We start from the raw sequence: 16,440 nt of genomic DNA on the forward strand, positions 1-16,440 counted from the left end.
ATACAACTGTGTCCAGGAACAAGAACCACCTGTCATAGCTCACAGTGGACTCGCCAGCCTCCGTTCCCTCTTTCAAGGGCAGGCAGACGGGCCAGCCATCTACTTATTCCCCTATCACTTCAGCTGGACTCAAAATCACCCTGTGTGGTGGCTCTGGGAAGTACATGGCTGAGATTCATTTTCATTTGTTTGTGATGCTACATTCTGCCAATAGAGGGCACTGGAGAGATGGTGCTAATGGTATAACACCTAAAGAGAACCATGGCTACTGGGTTGATGGCTGCTGAAGGGCTAAGATCTTCTCCTGGGTCCCTCTGCCTACTGGATGGCTCCCTCTCCTGGCTGGACTCCTGACTAGCACGATACATTTTAGTACAATCTGCCTGTAAGAACAGACTGCTCTGTCTACCTATCAGCCTCGGCACCAACAAATCCTGCAACAGTTTACAATTCTGAAGATAGATCTCTGAGTAAATCAGACAGCTCGGTTTCTATAAAATGCATCGTTTTTACAGATACTCCAAGGTACCTGAAGAACACAACACTATAAACTCCTGCGACATAATGTAAACCCTGATGTTACACAGGGAGTTCACGAAGTGTACCCTGTGGAATCCATGCGGGCCAGGAGGCACAATTCAGCTCTCTCACTAGTATTGGGGTGCTAGTACTTGACGACTGTGTCCTAACGAAAGCAGAGCCTTGTAGGGTGAGAGATCCCACCCCAATCATGCTGAGCCTCATACTAGTCTGACCTCTGCCCCACAAGGCCTAACTGGTATGATCATCGCATCTTAGAGGCAGGTTTTTAGCAGAGAAAAAAAAAATCTTTGGTGATCGAGACAACATACATGTCTTCTTTAACATGCCTGTAACTCACACCTGTTCATCAGCAGGAAGAATGCAGCTGGCACCTTCCCAGCACTGAACACTGGGCAGGTGAAAGCATGTGTCCTCCACAATGGTAGCCAGTGGGGCTTCTGGAATCAAAGACTGGATTCTCTTACAACACTTCTGCCCACTAGAGCCTGTGTGGTCGTCTGTTGCCTCTGCTTAGCAGGGGATGCCATCCATAGCTTCACAGACAACCCGTCTCTTCTCCAGACCCTTCTTCAAGGCCCCAGCCAAAGACTCATCCCTGTACACACTGAGCCAATGGGAAGTTGGGCACGTTGATATGAACAAAGAACCCAAAGAGGTTTCCTATGAGTCTGTGAGGCTGTACTTCTGGAGGTAGCAAAGGGAACTCACTAGAACGCTGTTTCTGCTGGGACTGCTCACAGAGACGTAGTGGGCAAAGGGCAGAGATGAGCAATGCATAGGTGAGGGAGAAACAGGAGTGTGGGCAAAGGAGCAGCAGGCGCACATGGGAGGGCAAAGAAGCAATGCCAAGCCTCTGCATGCGAATGACAGCAGGCTACAGAACTGAAGGCCCGGGGCACAGGTGAGCAAGCCTCTGCATGTGAATGAGAGCAGGCTACAGAACTGAAGGCCCAGGGCACAGGTGAGCAAGACTAACCTAGCACCCCAGAAAACTACTTACAAATTTGTTTTCAGAAACCCATCTTTAAATTCCCCATCTCGGCCTCCATGACTCAGCTGAAGACAATTTTTTGACAAGATGCTGGAGTGTCCTCTTTCATATGGTAGGCTGTTTCCCTACAGGGACAGCAGCCGACAAGGCTGCCACATGCATAAAGGAGAAGGGACAAAACAGCAAGCTAGAGCAAGGCATGCAGGGATAGGGTCCGCAGGAAGAGTCCCATTGTCTAAGTGCCTTGCTAGACTAGGTGACCAGAGCAGGAGCACCCAGTGATGGGGAGCACACTGCAGTGGGAGTCTCCCTGGGAGCACAGAGCAAGACCAGGTCCTCCATGTTACCTATTCATCTCAAGGTCAGTCAGGCGGGCAGAAAGGTCTTCGAGGCGGTTGATCTGTTTGTGGCACTGGCTACAGTAAAACTCAAAGACCTCATCAGTGAGGGCGGTGCGCAGCTTTGAGGCAAGAGGGTTGGAGCTAGAAAGACAGAGGGCCAGTCAGGAGAGAGGAGGCCCTGTTAGGCTGTCTCTGCCGGGCATGAGGAGGAGGGGAGAGGGAAAGGCGCTGGACAGAAGCAGAGGAAGAGAATGAGTGGTCCGGATGCTGGCTGTGCTCTGGCGACTACCATGAGCCCTTCCTCACATCACCTGAGGAGCTTGGGGCACCCATCACCGGGAGCAGCTAGGGCTGCCACCTGCCCTGCCGGGCAATCCACAAGACCATGCAGTGAGGGCTATAACACAAACTCCCTTTAACAGGAAGGTAAGTGCAGACACAGCTTTCTCCCCCTGGAAATCACATGAATGTGACGGCAAAGTGTATCTCCAGAGGGAGTTTATTTGCTAGGTTTTTGTTGTTATTTTGAGACAATCTTACTCTCTCAAAAACTAAAAAATAAAAGGGTACATAGGCACATTTGTACTTTTGAGATCTGTGTTAAAGACTCAGGATTCTGCCTAGCCTTCTAGGGATGCTCGCTGTACTGTGACTTTTTTTTTTTAAATATTTATTTAGGGTTGGAGAGATGGCTCAGTGGTTAAGAGCACAGGCTGCTCTTCCTGAGGTCCTGAGTTCAATTCTCAGCAACTGCATGGTGGCTCACAACCATTTGTAATGAGATCTGGTGCCCTCTTCTGGTGGTGCGGGCATACATGGAGGCAGAATGTTGTATACATAATAAATAAATAAATCTTTAAAAAAAATATTTATTTATTATGTACACAATATTGTCTGCATTTATCCCTACAGGCTAGAAGAGGACACCATATCTCATGATAGATGGCTGTGAGTTACCATGTGGTTGCTGGGAATTGAACTCAGGACCTCTGGAAGAGAAGTCAGTGCTCTTAACCACTGAGCCATCTCTCCAGCCCCTGAACTGTGATTCTAACTCAACAAGCTATTAGCACACTAGTGGACCATGACACATCTGTTCCTGGGCACTGAGGTCAGGGAACCAGTCTCATCCTGGGGGAAGGACCCACAGGCTGTGGAAAACTAACCTGAAAGTTCAACTTAAAAAAGCCGGGCGGTGGTGGCGCACACCTTTAATCCCAGCACTTGGGAGGCAGAGGCAGGTGGATCTCTGTGAGTTCGAGACCAGCCTGGTCTACAAGAGCTAGTTCCAGGACAGGCTCCAAAACCACAGAGAAACCCTGTCTCGAAAAGGCAAAAATAAATAAATAAATAAATAAATAAATAAATAAATAAATAAATAAATAAATAAAAGGGTAGAAAGGAATCCATAAAGTGTAGCGTGAAAATGACACTTCAGATTGGAAACACCAGCTGGGAATGAGGCAAACTGCACAAACAGGAGAGACTGCCATAGCCCAACAGACATGGATGCAGAAATGCCAAATCCTGGAACAAGCCCACTACCTCCAACCAAAGTCCCCAAAGTGCCCAGGATTCTTCCCAGGAGGACGTCACCTGGGGTCACTCAGAGAGCCCACTTCACAGTCAGGGCTGTTTTGAGGCAGGGCTGTTTTGAGGTGGCATATGACCGGGAGGGGTAAAGGCTTAGCTTACAGAAAGCCCTTCCAGTATTGGCTCCACAGGCCTGTGCTGCCATGATAACCAGGCTGAAGTGGACAAAATCAGGAACCAGAAAGCAAAAGGGAGATGTGGTCAGTGTGGAAGAGCTGTCCAGCCAGGCCTGGCCCCACTGAGAGACAGTGGCTTCCTCGGACTGAATCCTCAAGAGGGGGCTACTCAGGTCTTTAGTCAAAACTAGCAAGGTGTGCACACAAGTCAGTCTCCTGAGGCACAGCTTAGGAAAGGCAAATGTCTTATCTCCAAGATGCCATAGTTCGGGTCCCTCAAATCCAGAACTTTTCAGAAAATTTGGGGGGACATCAAGACATGGTAGAGCCTGCCTTACAACTCTGAAGTGTCCCTCAAAGCAAGCCACTGGCCATGAGGTGATCAGGGAGCTGCAGCTTAGGGCTGCAGTGGTTCAGCAGGTTCTTCAAGGTCTGCAGTACACTGCAACAAACAGACAAGAGGAGCTGCGGCGAGCCTTCAGTCTGGGACAGACTCCACACTCGTCCGCATGGCGTCTTGCTACACAGGGGCAGATAAAGCAAGTTTCCTCTGCCCAGCACAGGACCCCACAGAAATCTTTCCCCATAACTAGGCATGAAGGGGGAGTGGACTGTGCACAGTGCAGGGTGTCACCTGGGGGTGAGAAAAGCAGGGTCTCCGCAGTCTAGCTCCCCATTACAGAGGGTCTCCGGGGACAGCTCTGCCTCGCTGCCCTCACCGTAATCTTCAAAGTGTTCCTCACTGCCAATCACCATGACGACAGCCTGGCTGTGGGGGCGGGTTCTACAAAAGATAGAAGCAATTCTGAGTCACAGCCACAGGCACCTGACGGGATGCACACTGTTCGATAAGCCACAAGCCTGCGTCCCATCACGCCAGGAGCCACACTGCTAAAACAGGACGGAACAGAACCAGAAACAGGTGAAATTGATCGTCAGTAACTGTACTACATCATTCCTTTACTAACAGATATGAAATCGCATCACTTCAAAGAGGCTGTTCTTCTGGGGAAAAGGAGACAGTAAAGCGACAGGCCATGAGCAGGGCGGTCAGCAGGGTCAGCGGAGCTATGCTCTTTGGCTGACTGCAGTGCTCCAACGGGGTTGCAGTTTTCACTCTGACACTCATGAGACTCACATACGTGCCCAATGTTAGCCGGGTGGTGGCGTCACACACTTTTAATCCAACCACTCAGGAAGCAGAGGCAGGAGGATTGCTGAGTTCAAGGCCAGCCTAGTCTACAGAGCTAGTTCCAGGACAGCCAGAGCTATATAAAGAAACTATGTCTTAATTTAAAAAAAGAAAATATACATACACACATATGAAAACTATTACAGATAAACAATTTATGAGTTTTTAAAAACTTCTTTTGGTAGTGTTGGGGCTAGAACCTAGGATTTATGCACATTAGGCAGACAATCCTGACGCCACACCACAACCCAACAATTTTAAATAAATAACTTACAACAGTGTACTATACCTTTTAAGCGTTTTGTTGTGTTGTTTTGTTTTGAGTCTCACTACGTAGCTCTTGGTTGTCTGCAACTCACTAGTAGACCAGGCTGGCCTCAAACTCACAGATCTACCTGTCTCTGCATCTTGAGTGCTGGGATCAAAGGTGTGTGCTGCCACACCTGTCAACTTCTTTGTTTTTGCTTGTTTGTTTGTTGAGACAAGGTTCTCTGTAGCTTTGGTACCTATCTTGGAACGAGCTCTTATAGACCAGCCTGGCCTCGAACTCAGAGATCTGCCTGCCTCTGTTGGAATTAAAGGCGTGCGCCAGCACCGCCCAGACAACTTTAAGTTTTTAGTAATATATTTATTTATTATTTATTATGTCCATATGTGGTGAATGCAGGGGATCACAAAGATACGTGAATACTATGTTCTCTAGCCCTGGTGTCAAGATATTGTGCTAGTGGTGGCACTTGCCTTTAATCCCAGCATTTCAGAGGCAGAAGCACGAGATCTTTATGAGTACAAAGCTAGCCTGATCTGCATAGTGAGCTTCATGACAAGAGTCATATAGTGAGACCCTGTTTAAAAAAGATGATTTTGTGGCCAGATGGTAGTGGTGGTGCATGCCTTTAATCCCAGCACTTGGGAGGTAGAAGCAGGTGGACCTCTTGAGTTTGAGGCCAGCCTGGTCTACAGAGCTAGTTCTAGGACAGCTAGGGCTGTTACACAGAGAAGAAACCCTGTCGGACTGAATTAAGGTTTATCTCTTATAATTTCTCTGTCTCTACAGCCAGACCCCATAGGGCATTAAATCCAGGTGTGTCCTAGAAAGAAGCATAAAGGTAAGTCAACTGGTTAGAAACCAGACAGATGTAGCTCCACAGAGACAGTAGGAAGCTATGTACAACCCAGACCGTTTCTACCATCGCAAACAGTACAGTTTAGGGAATCCACAAGACATACAGACACACAGGAACCCACACATACACACACAGCATGGGTACAGACCTGCCTGTGAGCAACAGCAATGCACCATGGTCAGGCTCCTCCATCGTGTCTAGGCACTCTGAGGGCACAGCTGAGCCACCAGCACTATCAGCGTCCCCTTCAGGGTGAAGCTCAGGGTGCACCAAGGTGCTGGTGTCCTCATCTGTGAAGGTCTCACACTCACTGTAGGTACTCTCAGACCCCATATATGCGCTGTCTGTCACCTCATTGGCCTAGGAGAGAAAACCAACAGTTAGCCTGGGCAGCTATGGAGCCCACACTGCAAAGAGGACACGGCACCAATAAAAATAACAACCATATCCCTAAACATCAATGTTAGCTTATAAATTAGGACTCAGTATAGTATATGTGCACACACATTTGTGCAGGCTAAACACAGGACCTCTGAGATGCCCTATGTGTTCTGCCATTCAGCTGTACCCTCAGTCCCTTATTTTTAAAATGAAAAAGAAAAGACAAAATTATGCATAAAGTTGGGCATGGTGGAACCCACCTGTATTCCTGGCACACAAAAGGCAAGGCAGGAAGACCATGAGTTGAAGGTCAGCCTGGGTTAATAGAAAAACTTTTGTCTCAAAAAAAAAAAAATTCAAAAAGTGGAGTCATTTTAAAATCAGTTGAATAATAATACATCTAAAAGATACAAAGCATCCTAGAATCACAAATATTCCCAACAGAACCGCTTGTTTTGTGGCCTTCAGCATGAATATTACTTACAGTAAAGGAGTTAACACGAGTGTAAGGATGCCTTTTAGAATAATGACAATCAACGGCTGGCCTGATGGCTCTGTGAGCAAGGCACTAACCACCAGGCCTAATGAGTTCAAGGCACACATGGTGGGAGAGAACAGGCTCTCCAAAAGCGTCCCTTGACCTCCACGCACATAATGTGGATGTCCCCTTCATAAACACATATAAAATTAGTAACAGTAAAAATGTAATAAAGATCAAATTAAGATATCATCATCACTACAGAGAAACCCTGTCTCGAAAAACAAAAAAAAAAAAAAAAAAAAAAAAAGAAAAGAAAAGAAAAAAAAGATATCATCATCAACAACTATTTTGTATGTTTAGGCTACTGCTGATTTTTTTTTTTTCCTTCTTTGGTTTTGATTTTTCAAGACAGGGTTTCTCTGCGTAGCCCTGGCTGTCCTGGAACATGCTTTGTAGATCAGGCTGGATTCACACTCAGAGATCTGCCTGCCTCCCCTCCACCAGTGCTGGGATTACTCAATTATCTAGATGTTATCGTTCAAAGTCTGTTTCCTCAGTTGTACTTGTTTTCCCCTATGGACAGAACATGGCACAGGGCCCAATTTATGGCAGTCTAATTTAAATAATACTAACAAACTTAAAACTAAGGGATAAAAGAGGGTATTTCTACTTAAAAGTTCAATTTTAATTACAACAAAGCTACAAGTTAGGATAGTCTCTGACATTTCATATTCAAAAGATTCTGACGTTAACAATTTGTAAATAGGATTTCAGAAAACTTGCAGTTCTAGCAGGAAAAAGATGCCCTTTGTCCCTGAGGTCTGGTGTTCCAAGGAGTGTGAGGACAACAGCCATGGTGTCCAGCTGAGCCTCTGGGTGATGAGAAGCCAGCTGCACTCTTGTTAACTCCACTAACAGCCTGTGACCTGACACACAAATCAAGGCTGGAGCTTCAGCCACAGAGGGAGCTATAAGGACTTGTCTTAGGGTTCCAGTGGGTGACATGGGTGGGCACTTCTTAGAGCAAGGAAGGGAACAAGATTGCAGAGATCTTATGCCTCCAAAGGGCACAAAATTCATCAATATTAAGTAATTTGTAGAAAGCAGTCAAATCAAAAACCTAAAACCAAAGCCAGACAACAATAGTACACACATTTAATTTCAGCACTTGGGAGACAGAAACAGGCAGTTCTTTATGAGTTCAAGGACAGCATGGTCAACATAGCTCCAGCCAAGGCAATATAGTGAGACCCTGTCTTAAAAAACAAAACAAAACAAAACAAAAAAAACCCAAACAAGAAAGTGACCTTTACAGTCCAGTTCTGTTTTACCCATGCACCTAAGCAGCTCTCCTGAATGAGGCAGGCCAGGACTCCATCCTGCAGAAGCCAGTTCAGAGAGGCTAGCACAGCAGGCAGGCACAGGCAACTGTCCAAGGCCTGGCCTACACCATCCTGTGTAGACCTCTGATGGTCCGTGAGGGGGGCTGACAGTCGTTTACCCAGGCACTAAGAAAACCCTGTAGATCTCCGAGGAGAATAAAAACAAAGACTAGACACAGTTCATTAGTAGTAGCAAAAACTTCTAAAAGAATGTTGGCCCTGGTGCATAAATACAGCCCCACAAGAGACCATGCTCAGCACCAAGTTGTGGATCTTAGACAAGGAAGCAGGTAGATCCGGGAGCTGGACAAGACCCCAACACTAACCTGGCAGGACCTTCCCAAGACCTCATAACAAGTTGTTGCTTATGTAAAAGGTGACCTTGAGGTAACTTTAAAATCTTCAGACATATTTTTGTTTTATGTGTATGAATGTTCAACCTTTATGCATGCATGTACACAATATGTATGCTTGTTGGTTCTCCTGGAACTGGGGTTGTGGATGGTTCTAAGCCACCAAATGAGTGCTGAGAATTGAACTCAGCCCTGATACAAGGGCAACAAGTGCTCCTAACTAACTGCTGAGCCATCTTGCCAGCTTGAGGCAGCTTTTTTAAAAGCCAACCCAGAGTGGGTTTTTTACTGATTTTTTTTTTTTGTCTCCTGTTGCTTTGTTTGTACATTTTTTTTATCTTAGTGGCCTTTTGCTTGTTTAGTACGGTTTCTGATTTGTGTTTTTATGAGTTCTGTTTTTGTTTGTACGTGTGTCTCAGGGTGTGTGTTTCTGCACTTTTTCTTTTTCTTTTTTTGTTGCTTTCTAAAGAAGGAGACAAAAAGAAGGCCTGAAGTTGGAATGGGTAGGGAGATAGAGGGGATATTAGAGGAAATGGGGGAGGGGAACCATGATTGAAATATACTGTATGAATTTTTAATTAAAAAATAAAAATATCTCCAGGCCTTGGTGGCACACTCTTTTAATCTCAGCACTTGGGAGGCAGGGGCAGGTGGATCTCTGAGTTCAAAGCCAGGCTGGTCTGTAGTGTGAGACCTTGTGTCAAAACAAAACAAAAACCAGATGACTCATCCAGTAAAGGCACTTGCCATCAAGCCTGACGACTGAAGTCTGATCCCCAGGACCCAGACAGTGAGCTCCATACCTGCGCTGTTGAATGGGTGACCCCCGCCCCACGAATAATGTAATGATTTGTTTTGTTTTTTTTTTTTTTTGGTTTTTCGAGACAGGGTTTCTCTGTAGCTTTTGGTTCCTGTCCTGGAACTAGCTCTTCTAGACCAGGCTGGCCTCGAACTCACAGAGATCTGCCTGCCTCTGCCTCCCGAGTGCTGGGATTAAAGGCGTGCGCCACCACCGCCCGGCAATGATTTGTTTTTTAAAACCAGCCCATGTGTACATATGCCAGGTACTCACTGCTCCACCCTGACCACTTGGAATAGGGGTAACAAGTTCTCACATCTCCTCCTGGGGTGGAAAGAGTCCAAAAGCTGGACTCTTACTCATTCCACAGAGTTCTCATGAGGCTGAGGGTGGTGTCCCTGGGAGCACAGGCCGAGGACGGCACCATCCGTGGAGTTTAGGCAGAGTATGAGACCGAATCAACTCTACCAACACTAGGGCAAAGAGGTACATGTCACTGTCTCCATCTGGAGCACAGATCCTGGAGGGAGGCTGTCCGACACAGTCTCGTTTCTAAAGGAGCACTGTGGAGTAACTGCAGAGCCCCAGTCACAGAGGGGGACACAGCCGCATGTGCAAACTAACAAGGTCAAGGGGTCCCATCCCCAAGCACTGCAAAAAGTACTCAGGATCCTCTGTGGGATGTGGGACACAAACTTGAAGCCCCAGATTGCTAATGGTCTACTAGATGCAAGTAGTCACAAAGGAGGAAGACACAGACTCTGAGGCAATGGAAGGATAGATGCCCAGCTGAGACCCTGCCCCCGACGGCGCCTGAGACTTGGTTCTTCTGCCAGCCACTACTGTGGAAGGGCCCTGCACAGGTGCCAAAGAGCTAAATAGCAAATCTATTTTCCCAAGGCCCTTCAAAACAGGCACAAAACCCCTCACCTGTGAGCACAGTACTACTACACAGCTCACGACACACACAGCAAACAGAGCACACAGCCTTACCCACTGGGCCACATCTACCAGCCAGCCAGGACCTGGCTTTGCCCAGAAGGCAACAACTTTATATTATCAATTTCTAAAATTTTTACCTAATACCAAAGTAAAGATAAACTTACTTTAAAATCAAAGTGCCTTAAAAAGCTTCCAAATGTGTCATTACAATCACTAGGTAACCAATCATCTAAGGCACTAACCGACAGATGAGATCCTTAGTTCAGTCTATCAGGAATGGCTAACAATACCTGGCAGCTCACATAGTCCAGACTATGGTTCCACCCTTCACAAGCCTTTCTCTCCATAGAAATAGAATTCAGGCACAGTGCACTCTCAGGTCTCTCCTTACCCTCAGATGATGGCCAAGCATCTTCACAGGCCTGTCTCTGAGCCCAGGCTCTGGGAAGGGTGTGTTATTGTTGATGACCTCCTCCTCATCATGTGTCCCAGCTTACCAAGTCGCTGGTTTCTCTTCACTGACTGTCACCTTCCTGTTTGTTAGCTGTGCTGGTGTTCCTGCAAAATCCATGTGCCCACCTGACGGCACATCACCACCTCAGAGAAAGTTTAACCTGCCCCCAGACACGCTCCGTTAAGCTGCTGCTGGCCAGGTGGGGAGAAGCAAAGTCCAGGAAGCGTCCTTGCTGGTCTTAAACAGGCAGGGAACAAAGCAGAGCTTGTCTGTACACTTTAACCTTCCTGATAACAGTTTGTACAAAGGACACATTCTCATCAAAAAAAGTGGTCTCTCCAGCTCCCAAGAGTGGGAGAGGAGGGAGGCACACAGAAAGCACAGCCAGGACAGTTCTAGGACACCCTTATCTTCTGGTCCTGCTTGTTCTTGTGGTGACTTCCTCACTGCCCTTCCAGAAACCATGATAAGTGGTCTCTACCCACCATGCCGGTCCTCCCTTGGCCTGCTCAGATTCTTGGACAATGAGCTTTCTTCTCATGATCATTCCTGTAAACATCACCAGCAGCTTAACTCAGCTCCCTAATTCTTCCCTGCCTCACTTAATATTTTGCTATTGCAAGCTAAACACCGAAGAGGTCCCCAGGAAAGTGGCAGTAGGAGCCAGAACTCTAGGAGACCCAAACAGAGAGTGCGCATGAGCAAGTAATGGCTCATGTACTCCTGCCAGCATGTGCTTACAGACACCAAGTTCCACTAGAATTGCAGGTCTAACAGGAACTATTTGCAGCATATCAGTAAAAGGCTATCGTCTCTAAGTACCAAATATGACATCTGGATTTGACATATAGATCTCCACTTTAAGAAGATGTTGGAAGCTGGGAGGCAGAGGCAGGTAGATCTCCGTGAATTCAAGGCCAGCTTGGTCTACATAGCAAGTTCTACGACAGTCTAGAACCCTAGAGAAACCCTGTCTCAGAAAACTAACAAACCAACAAAAGGATGTTTGACATTTGTTTGATTTTTTTGTTTTTGTTTGTTTGTTTTTTGAATGTGTAGTTCTGACTGTCCTGCAACTTGCAGTGTAGACCAGGCTGGCTTCAGAGATCTGCTTGTCTCTGCCTCCTGAATGCTGGGATTAAAGGAATGAGCCGCCACATCTGGCAACACTTTTTTTAAAGACAGGGTATCATATAGTGCAGTCTATATAGGCTTTGAACTCACGATGTCAACAAACGTTACTGAACTTCTGATCCTCCTGTTCCCACCTACCGAGCACGAGGATTGGAGCCTGTAACATCATGACTAGCTGTTTGATTTAAAGAAAAAACTAAGTTTGTAGCAGTACCTAGTTCTGAAAACGGTACCTGCAAACCTGAAAAGCAAGACACAGAAGAAACATTGAGCCCGAGTGAGAAGAGCAGATCTGAGTGTAGCTCAGAGACACCCAGGAAAGGCAGAAACACAGCTTTGCCAAACCCAGGGCAGCCAGGGGCACGTGGGGCATGGCGGAGCGCAGGGGGCTTGGTGAGTGGCAAACAACGGTCTGTGATGCTGTCCCAGACACAAGGCTCCATGAGTAGCAAATGCTGGTCAGCAGTGATGCATCAGCTGTGGCCCACCAGTGCAAGCGTGCTTGCAACAGGAACACTAAGGCAAGGCATCATATGGAAATCCTCTGTACTATTTGGTCCATGTACTAAAAACTCAAAACCTTCAAAAATGAAATCTTTCAAGATTTTAAAAGTAAACAAAACACGTAGAACTGTTTCTTTCATCTAAAACACAAATCAGAGTGCTAGGAGAAAAGGCTCAGGGGTTAAAGGACACTGCTCTTCTGCACGACACAGGTTTGATTCTCAGCGCCCACATTATGTGGCTTACAACTACCTTTAACTCCAGCTCTGACCTCCATAGGCGCCTGCACTCATGTGCACTTATTCAAACACAGGCACACACATACTAAAAAGAAGTATTTAAAAGAGAAATTAGGGCCAGGAGTGGTGGCGCACACCTTTAATCCCAGCACTTGGGGTGCAGAGATAGGCAGATCTCTGACTTCGAGGCCAGCCTGGTCTACAAAAGCTAGTTCCAGGACAGGGTCCAAAGCTACAGAGAAACCCTGTCTCAAAAAAAAAAAAAACAAAAAACAAAAAGAGAGAAAGAGAGAGAGACACACACACACACAGAGAGACAGAGAGACTGGGATTAAAAAGCCTGAGTTCTGTGGTGCATTAGCCCTCAAAAGGAACCTACTTAGACATACAGCTCCTCATGCTACAAAGGAGAAAAGGTTCTGAGAACTTAAGAACCTTCAATCTCACCAGTCTGTATCACTTAGAAGGCTGAAATGCTGGCAGCTGCCACTTCTATCTGCAAACCAAGGGTCCAGTTATAACTCATGTTTTCAAGATTGGTCTCACTACATTGGCAGGATGGGCTCAAGCACCCTGTCTCTAAGCCACTCTGAACACCAGGGCAACAACTCCATGTATTTTATAAAAAAAATCCTGTAGATTAGCCATATGACTCGAGACTCAGCTCTCTCCAGTTACAATGATCTGCCTTCCTTTGCTGTGACTTTGTCCCCAGCTAGGTGCAAGGAACCCACAGTTATAAGAGACACCACAAAGCACAACCCTAGCTTTTCCCAGGAGTAGACAGTAAGGGACACAGGGCAGGAGGTAGGTTAGTCCATGTTTCCAAACACAATTATTTTCAAGTTCACAAAGGGAAACCTTCAGTGTCTTCTGCTCTGCCTCTGCATGGTAGAAGGTGACAGCGAGGATGCCACAGAGCCTAACTGTCCACAAACCTCTACACAACAGGCCCGAGAGATGACTTTTGAACATGTAGATCCTAGGCCCAACCAGGCCAATGGGAATCATCCGTGGTTTCTGCCACAGCCAAGGTCTCCCACAGCCTCCCACCCACGCGCACGGGACACAGCACTGAAGCAGCTCTGCCGCTCAGGAGAACACAGGGGGCAAGGGGGCTCGCAGTCAATAAAGCACTTGCCTCATAGGTGACAAAGTCGTCAAACTCATCGGCGCAGGCAGGGGGCTCTTCATCGTGGACAGGCTCCACATTGTGCAGCTGGCCATCAGGATCTGTGGAGAGAAGACCAGGCCTCAGCAGGCCACCCAGTGATGTCCAGGGGGTCCAAGGTGGAGGAACAGTGTGTAACTAGGACTCCCAGTTATACACTTCTAAGGCTGAGCTGCCATAAGATGGGTGGACGGGACTCACTGCAGCAAAAGGTACACTACTATGGACCTCAAGCTGAGAACTCCAGCAGGAGAGGGCAGAGGGGGTGCACAAGAACCACACCCCCCAGTAGACAACAGTGCTTGCTAGGGTGCTGAGAAGTTTGTGTGTACATGACTTTAAAAAAAAAAAAAGAGCCAGGGCTGGAGAGATGGCTCAGAGGTTAAGAGCACTGACTGCTCTTCCAGAGGACCTGAGTTCAATTCCCAGTAACCACATGGTGGCTCACAACCATCTGTAATGAGATCTGGTGCCCTCTTCTGGCCTTCAGGCATGCAGGCAGACAGAATACTGTATACATAATAAATAAATCTTAAACAAACAAACAAACAACATTGAAAGGAAAAGTGCAAGATTCCAAGTTCTGCAAAAACATACAGCCTTGAAAGGGTTTACATATGAACCCCACTCAACATCTTGTCCAGGGAAACACTGAAAAATGCAGTGCCTAGGTGTTACACTCAACAGTTTAATTTATTCTACTTTACTGGTGTGTGTGTGTGTGTGTGTGTTTGTGTGTGTATAAAGTGGGTTTGGACCAGCAAGAAAGTTCAGGGGATAAAAGTGCTTGCCACTAAGTCTGACAAGATCAGTTTGATCCCTGGAGCCCGCATCAGGGAAATATAAAACCAAGACCCAATGTTGTTCTGTGACTTCCAGGTGCATGCCATGACATGTATGTGTCCACATCTGTATGCACGCTCAAACCCAATGAATAATACAGTGAAAATATTTCAAAATATGACATTGAGTTTAAAATTTTTCTTTATTTTTGAAAGGACTTCTCTGCGCAGTCCTGGATGCCTTGGAACTTGTTCTGTAGGCCAGGTTGGATTTGAACTCACAGAGATCCATCCATCTACTTCTGCTTCCTGAGCACTGGAATTAAGGGTGTACAACACCATACATATATCACGTGTGTGCCTGTGCCCATAGAGGCCAGAAGAGGGGATTAGATTCCCCTAAAGACAGAGTTACAGGCAGCTATGAACCGCCTGAAAAGAGTGCTAGAACTGAACTTGAGCCTCCTGGAGGAACAGCGAGTGTTCTTAACTGCTAAGTCACCTCTCCAGTCCCCAGGAGCTATGGTTACTGTTGTCTTGTTGTTTGCTTGTTTCCAAGGCGGAGTCCTATTGTACAGCCTTGACTGGCCTAGAATTTGATATATAGATCAGGCAGGCTTTGAACTCAGAGATCTGCTTGCCTCTACTGCCAGAGTACTTTTATGAAAGGTGTGTGCCCCAGCAAGTTGTTTTTATTTTATTTTTGATTTTTTGAGGGCTGGAGAGATGGCTCAGTGGTTAAGAGCACTGACTGCTCTTCCAAAGGACCTGGGTTCAATTCCCAGCACCCACATGGCAGCTCACAACTGTCTGAAGATCCAGTTGCAGGGGATCTGACACCTTCACACCAATGCACATTAAATAAACTATAGAAAATATTAAAAAAAAAAAAAAACCTACCTTTGATTTTTTGAGACAGGGTTTCTCTGTAGCTTTGGAGCCTGTCCTGGAACTAGCTCTTATAGCCCAGGCTGGCCTCGAACTCACAGAGATCCGCCTGCCTCTGCCTCCCGAGTGTTGGGATTAAAGGCATGCACCATCACCGTCCAGCTATAGGTATATTTTTAAAAAGACTTCTTTTTTATAATTTTAAATGTGTGGATGTTTGCCTGCATATATGTGTGTGAATACTACATGCATCCTGGTGCCTGTGGAGGCCAGACAAGGTATCAGATTCTCTGGAACTGGCGTTATAGATAACTATAAGCTTCCATGTAGGTGCTAGGAATCGAATCCAGGTCCTCTGCAAGAGCAGCTAATCTCTTAGCTGTTAAGCCATCTCTCCAGCAGCTAAGAAAGTAAATTGTAAAGAAGCACCAACTTCTGAACTCAATGCCAGAGACATTTTCTAAACATTTCAATTACAAAACACCTGCATCTTCCTCTGAGAAAAGAGGTGCCAACATCCAAGGTCTCCAAGATGCTCAATGGACATTGCGCCCGAGGAAGGATACAGAAGGGCATCCATACCAAAGTCTCATTACTAAGTAATTTCTTTCATGGAGTACACTGACTTACAGTTTGATTGCTTAGTCAATATCATTAACACAGCCTGGTGGTGGTGGCACAGGCCTTTAATCCCAGCACTCCAGGAGACAGAGGCAGGTGGATCTCTGAGTACAAGGCCAGCCTGGTCTAAAGAGTGAGTTCCATGACAGCCAGGGTTACACAGAGAAACTTTCAAAAAGCAAACAAACAAAAATATTTTGAACACAGAGAAACTTTCAAAAAACAAACAAAAATATTTTGAACAGAGGCAAGCTTCTATCAGCACTTGTTCCAACGGTCCAATCAGACTGGGAGGCAGGACGGTGGGCACAGGGGCTTGCGTGCAGCATGGGGATCTAAGTTTAAATTCCAGACCCCATATAAAACTGGGTACCGTATCACACATCTGCACCCCAACTTTCCAAGT

The 16,440-nt window shown here is 46.5% G+C and overlaps 1 protein-coding gene across 4 annotated transcripts in view; it reads right to left on the minus strand.

Moving 5' to 3' along the window:
- Positions 1-16,440, minus strand: part of Rab11fip3 (RAB11 family interacting protein 3) — a 75,650-nt gene that overhangs the window by 21,194 nt on the left and 38,016 nt on the right. For 2 of the 4 annotated variants that reach the window (XM_057774238.1, XM_057774236.1), the window contains exons 3-5: positions 13,714-13,805; positions 6,052-6,263; positions 4,219-4,368 (exon numbers count right to left, since the gene is read on the minus strand). In XM_057774238.1, coding sequence (XP_057630221.1) covers positions 4,219-4,368; positions 6,052-6,263; positions 13,714-13,805 — 454 coding nt within the window. Of the gene's footprint in view, positions 1-1,881; positions 2,017-4,218; positions 4,369-6,051; positions 6,264-13,713; positions 13,806-16,440 lie in introns of all 4 variants that reach the window. The other 2 variants (XM_057774235.1, XM_057774239.1) reach the window with 2 other exon arrangements.

The sequence above is a fragment of the Chionomys nivalis genome, chromosome 7 (assembly GCF_950005125.1).
Source record: "Chionomys nivalis chromosome 7, mChiNiv1.1, whole genome shotgun sequence".
In the NCBI taxonomy this organism is placed as follows: domain Eukaryota; kingdom Metazoa; phylum Chordata; class Mammalia; order Rodentia; family Cricetidae; genus Chionomys; species Chionomys nivalis.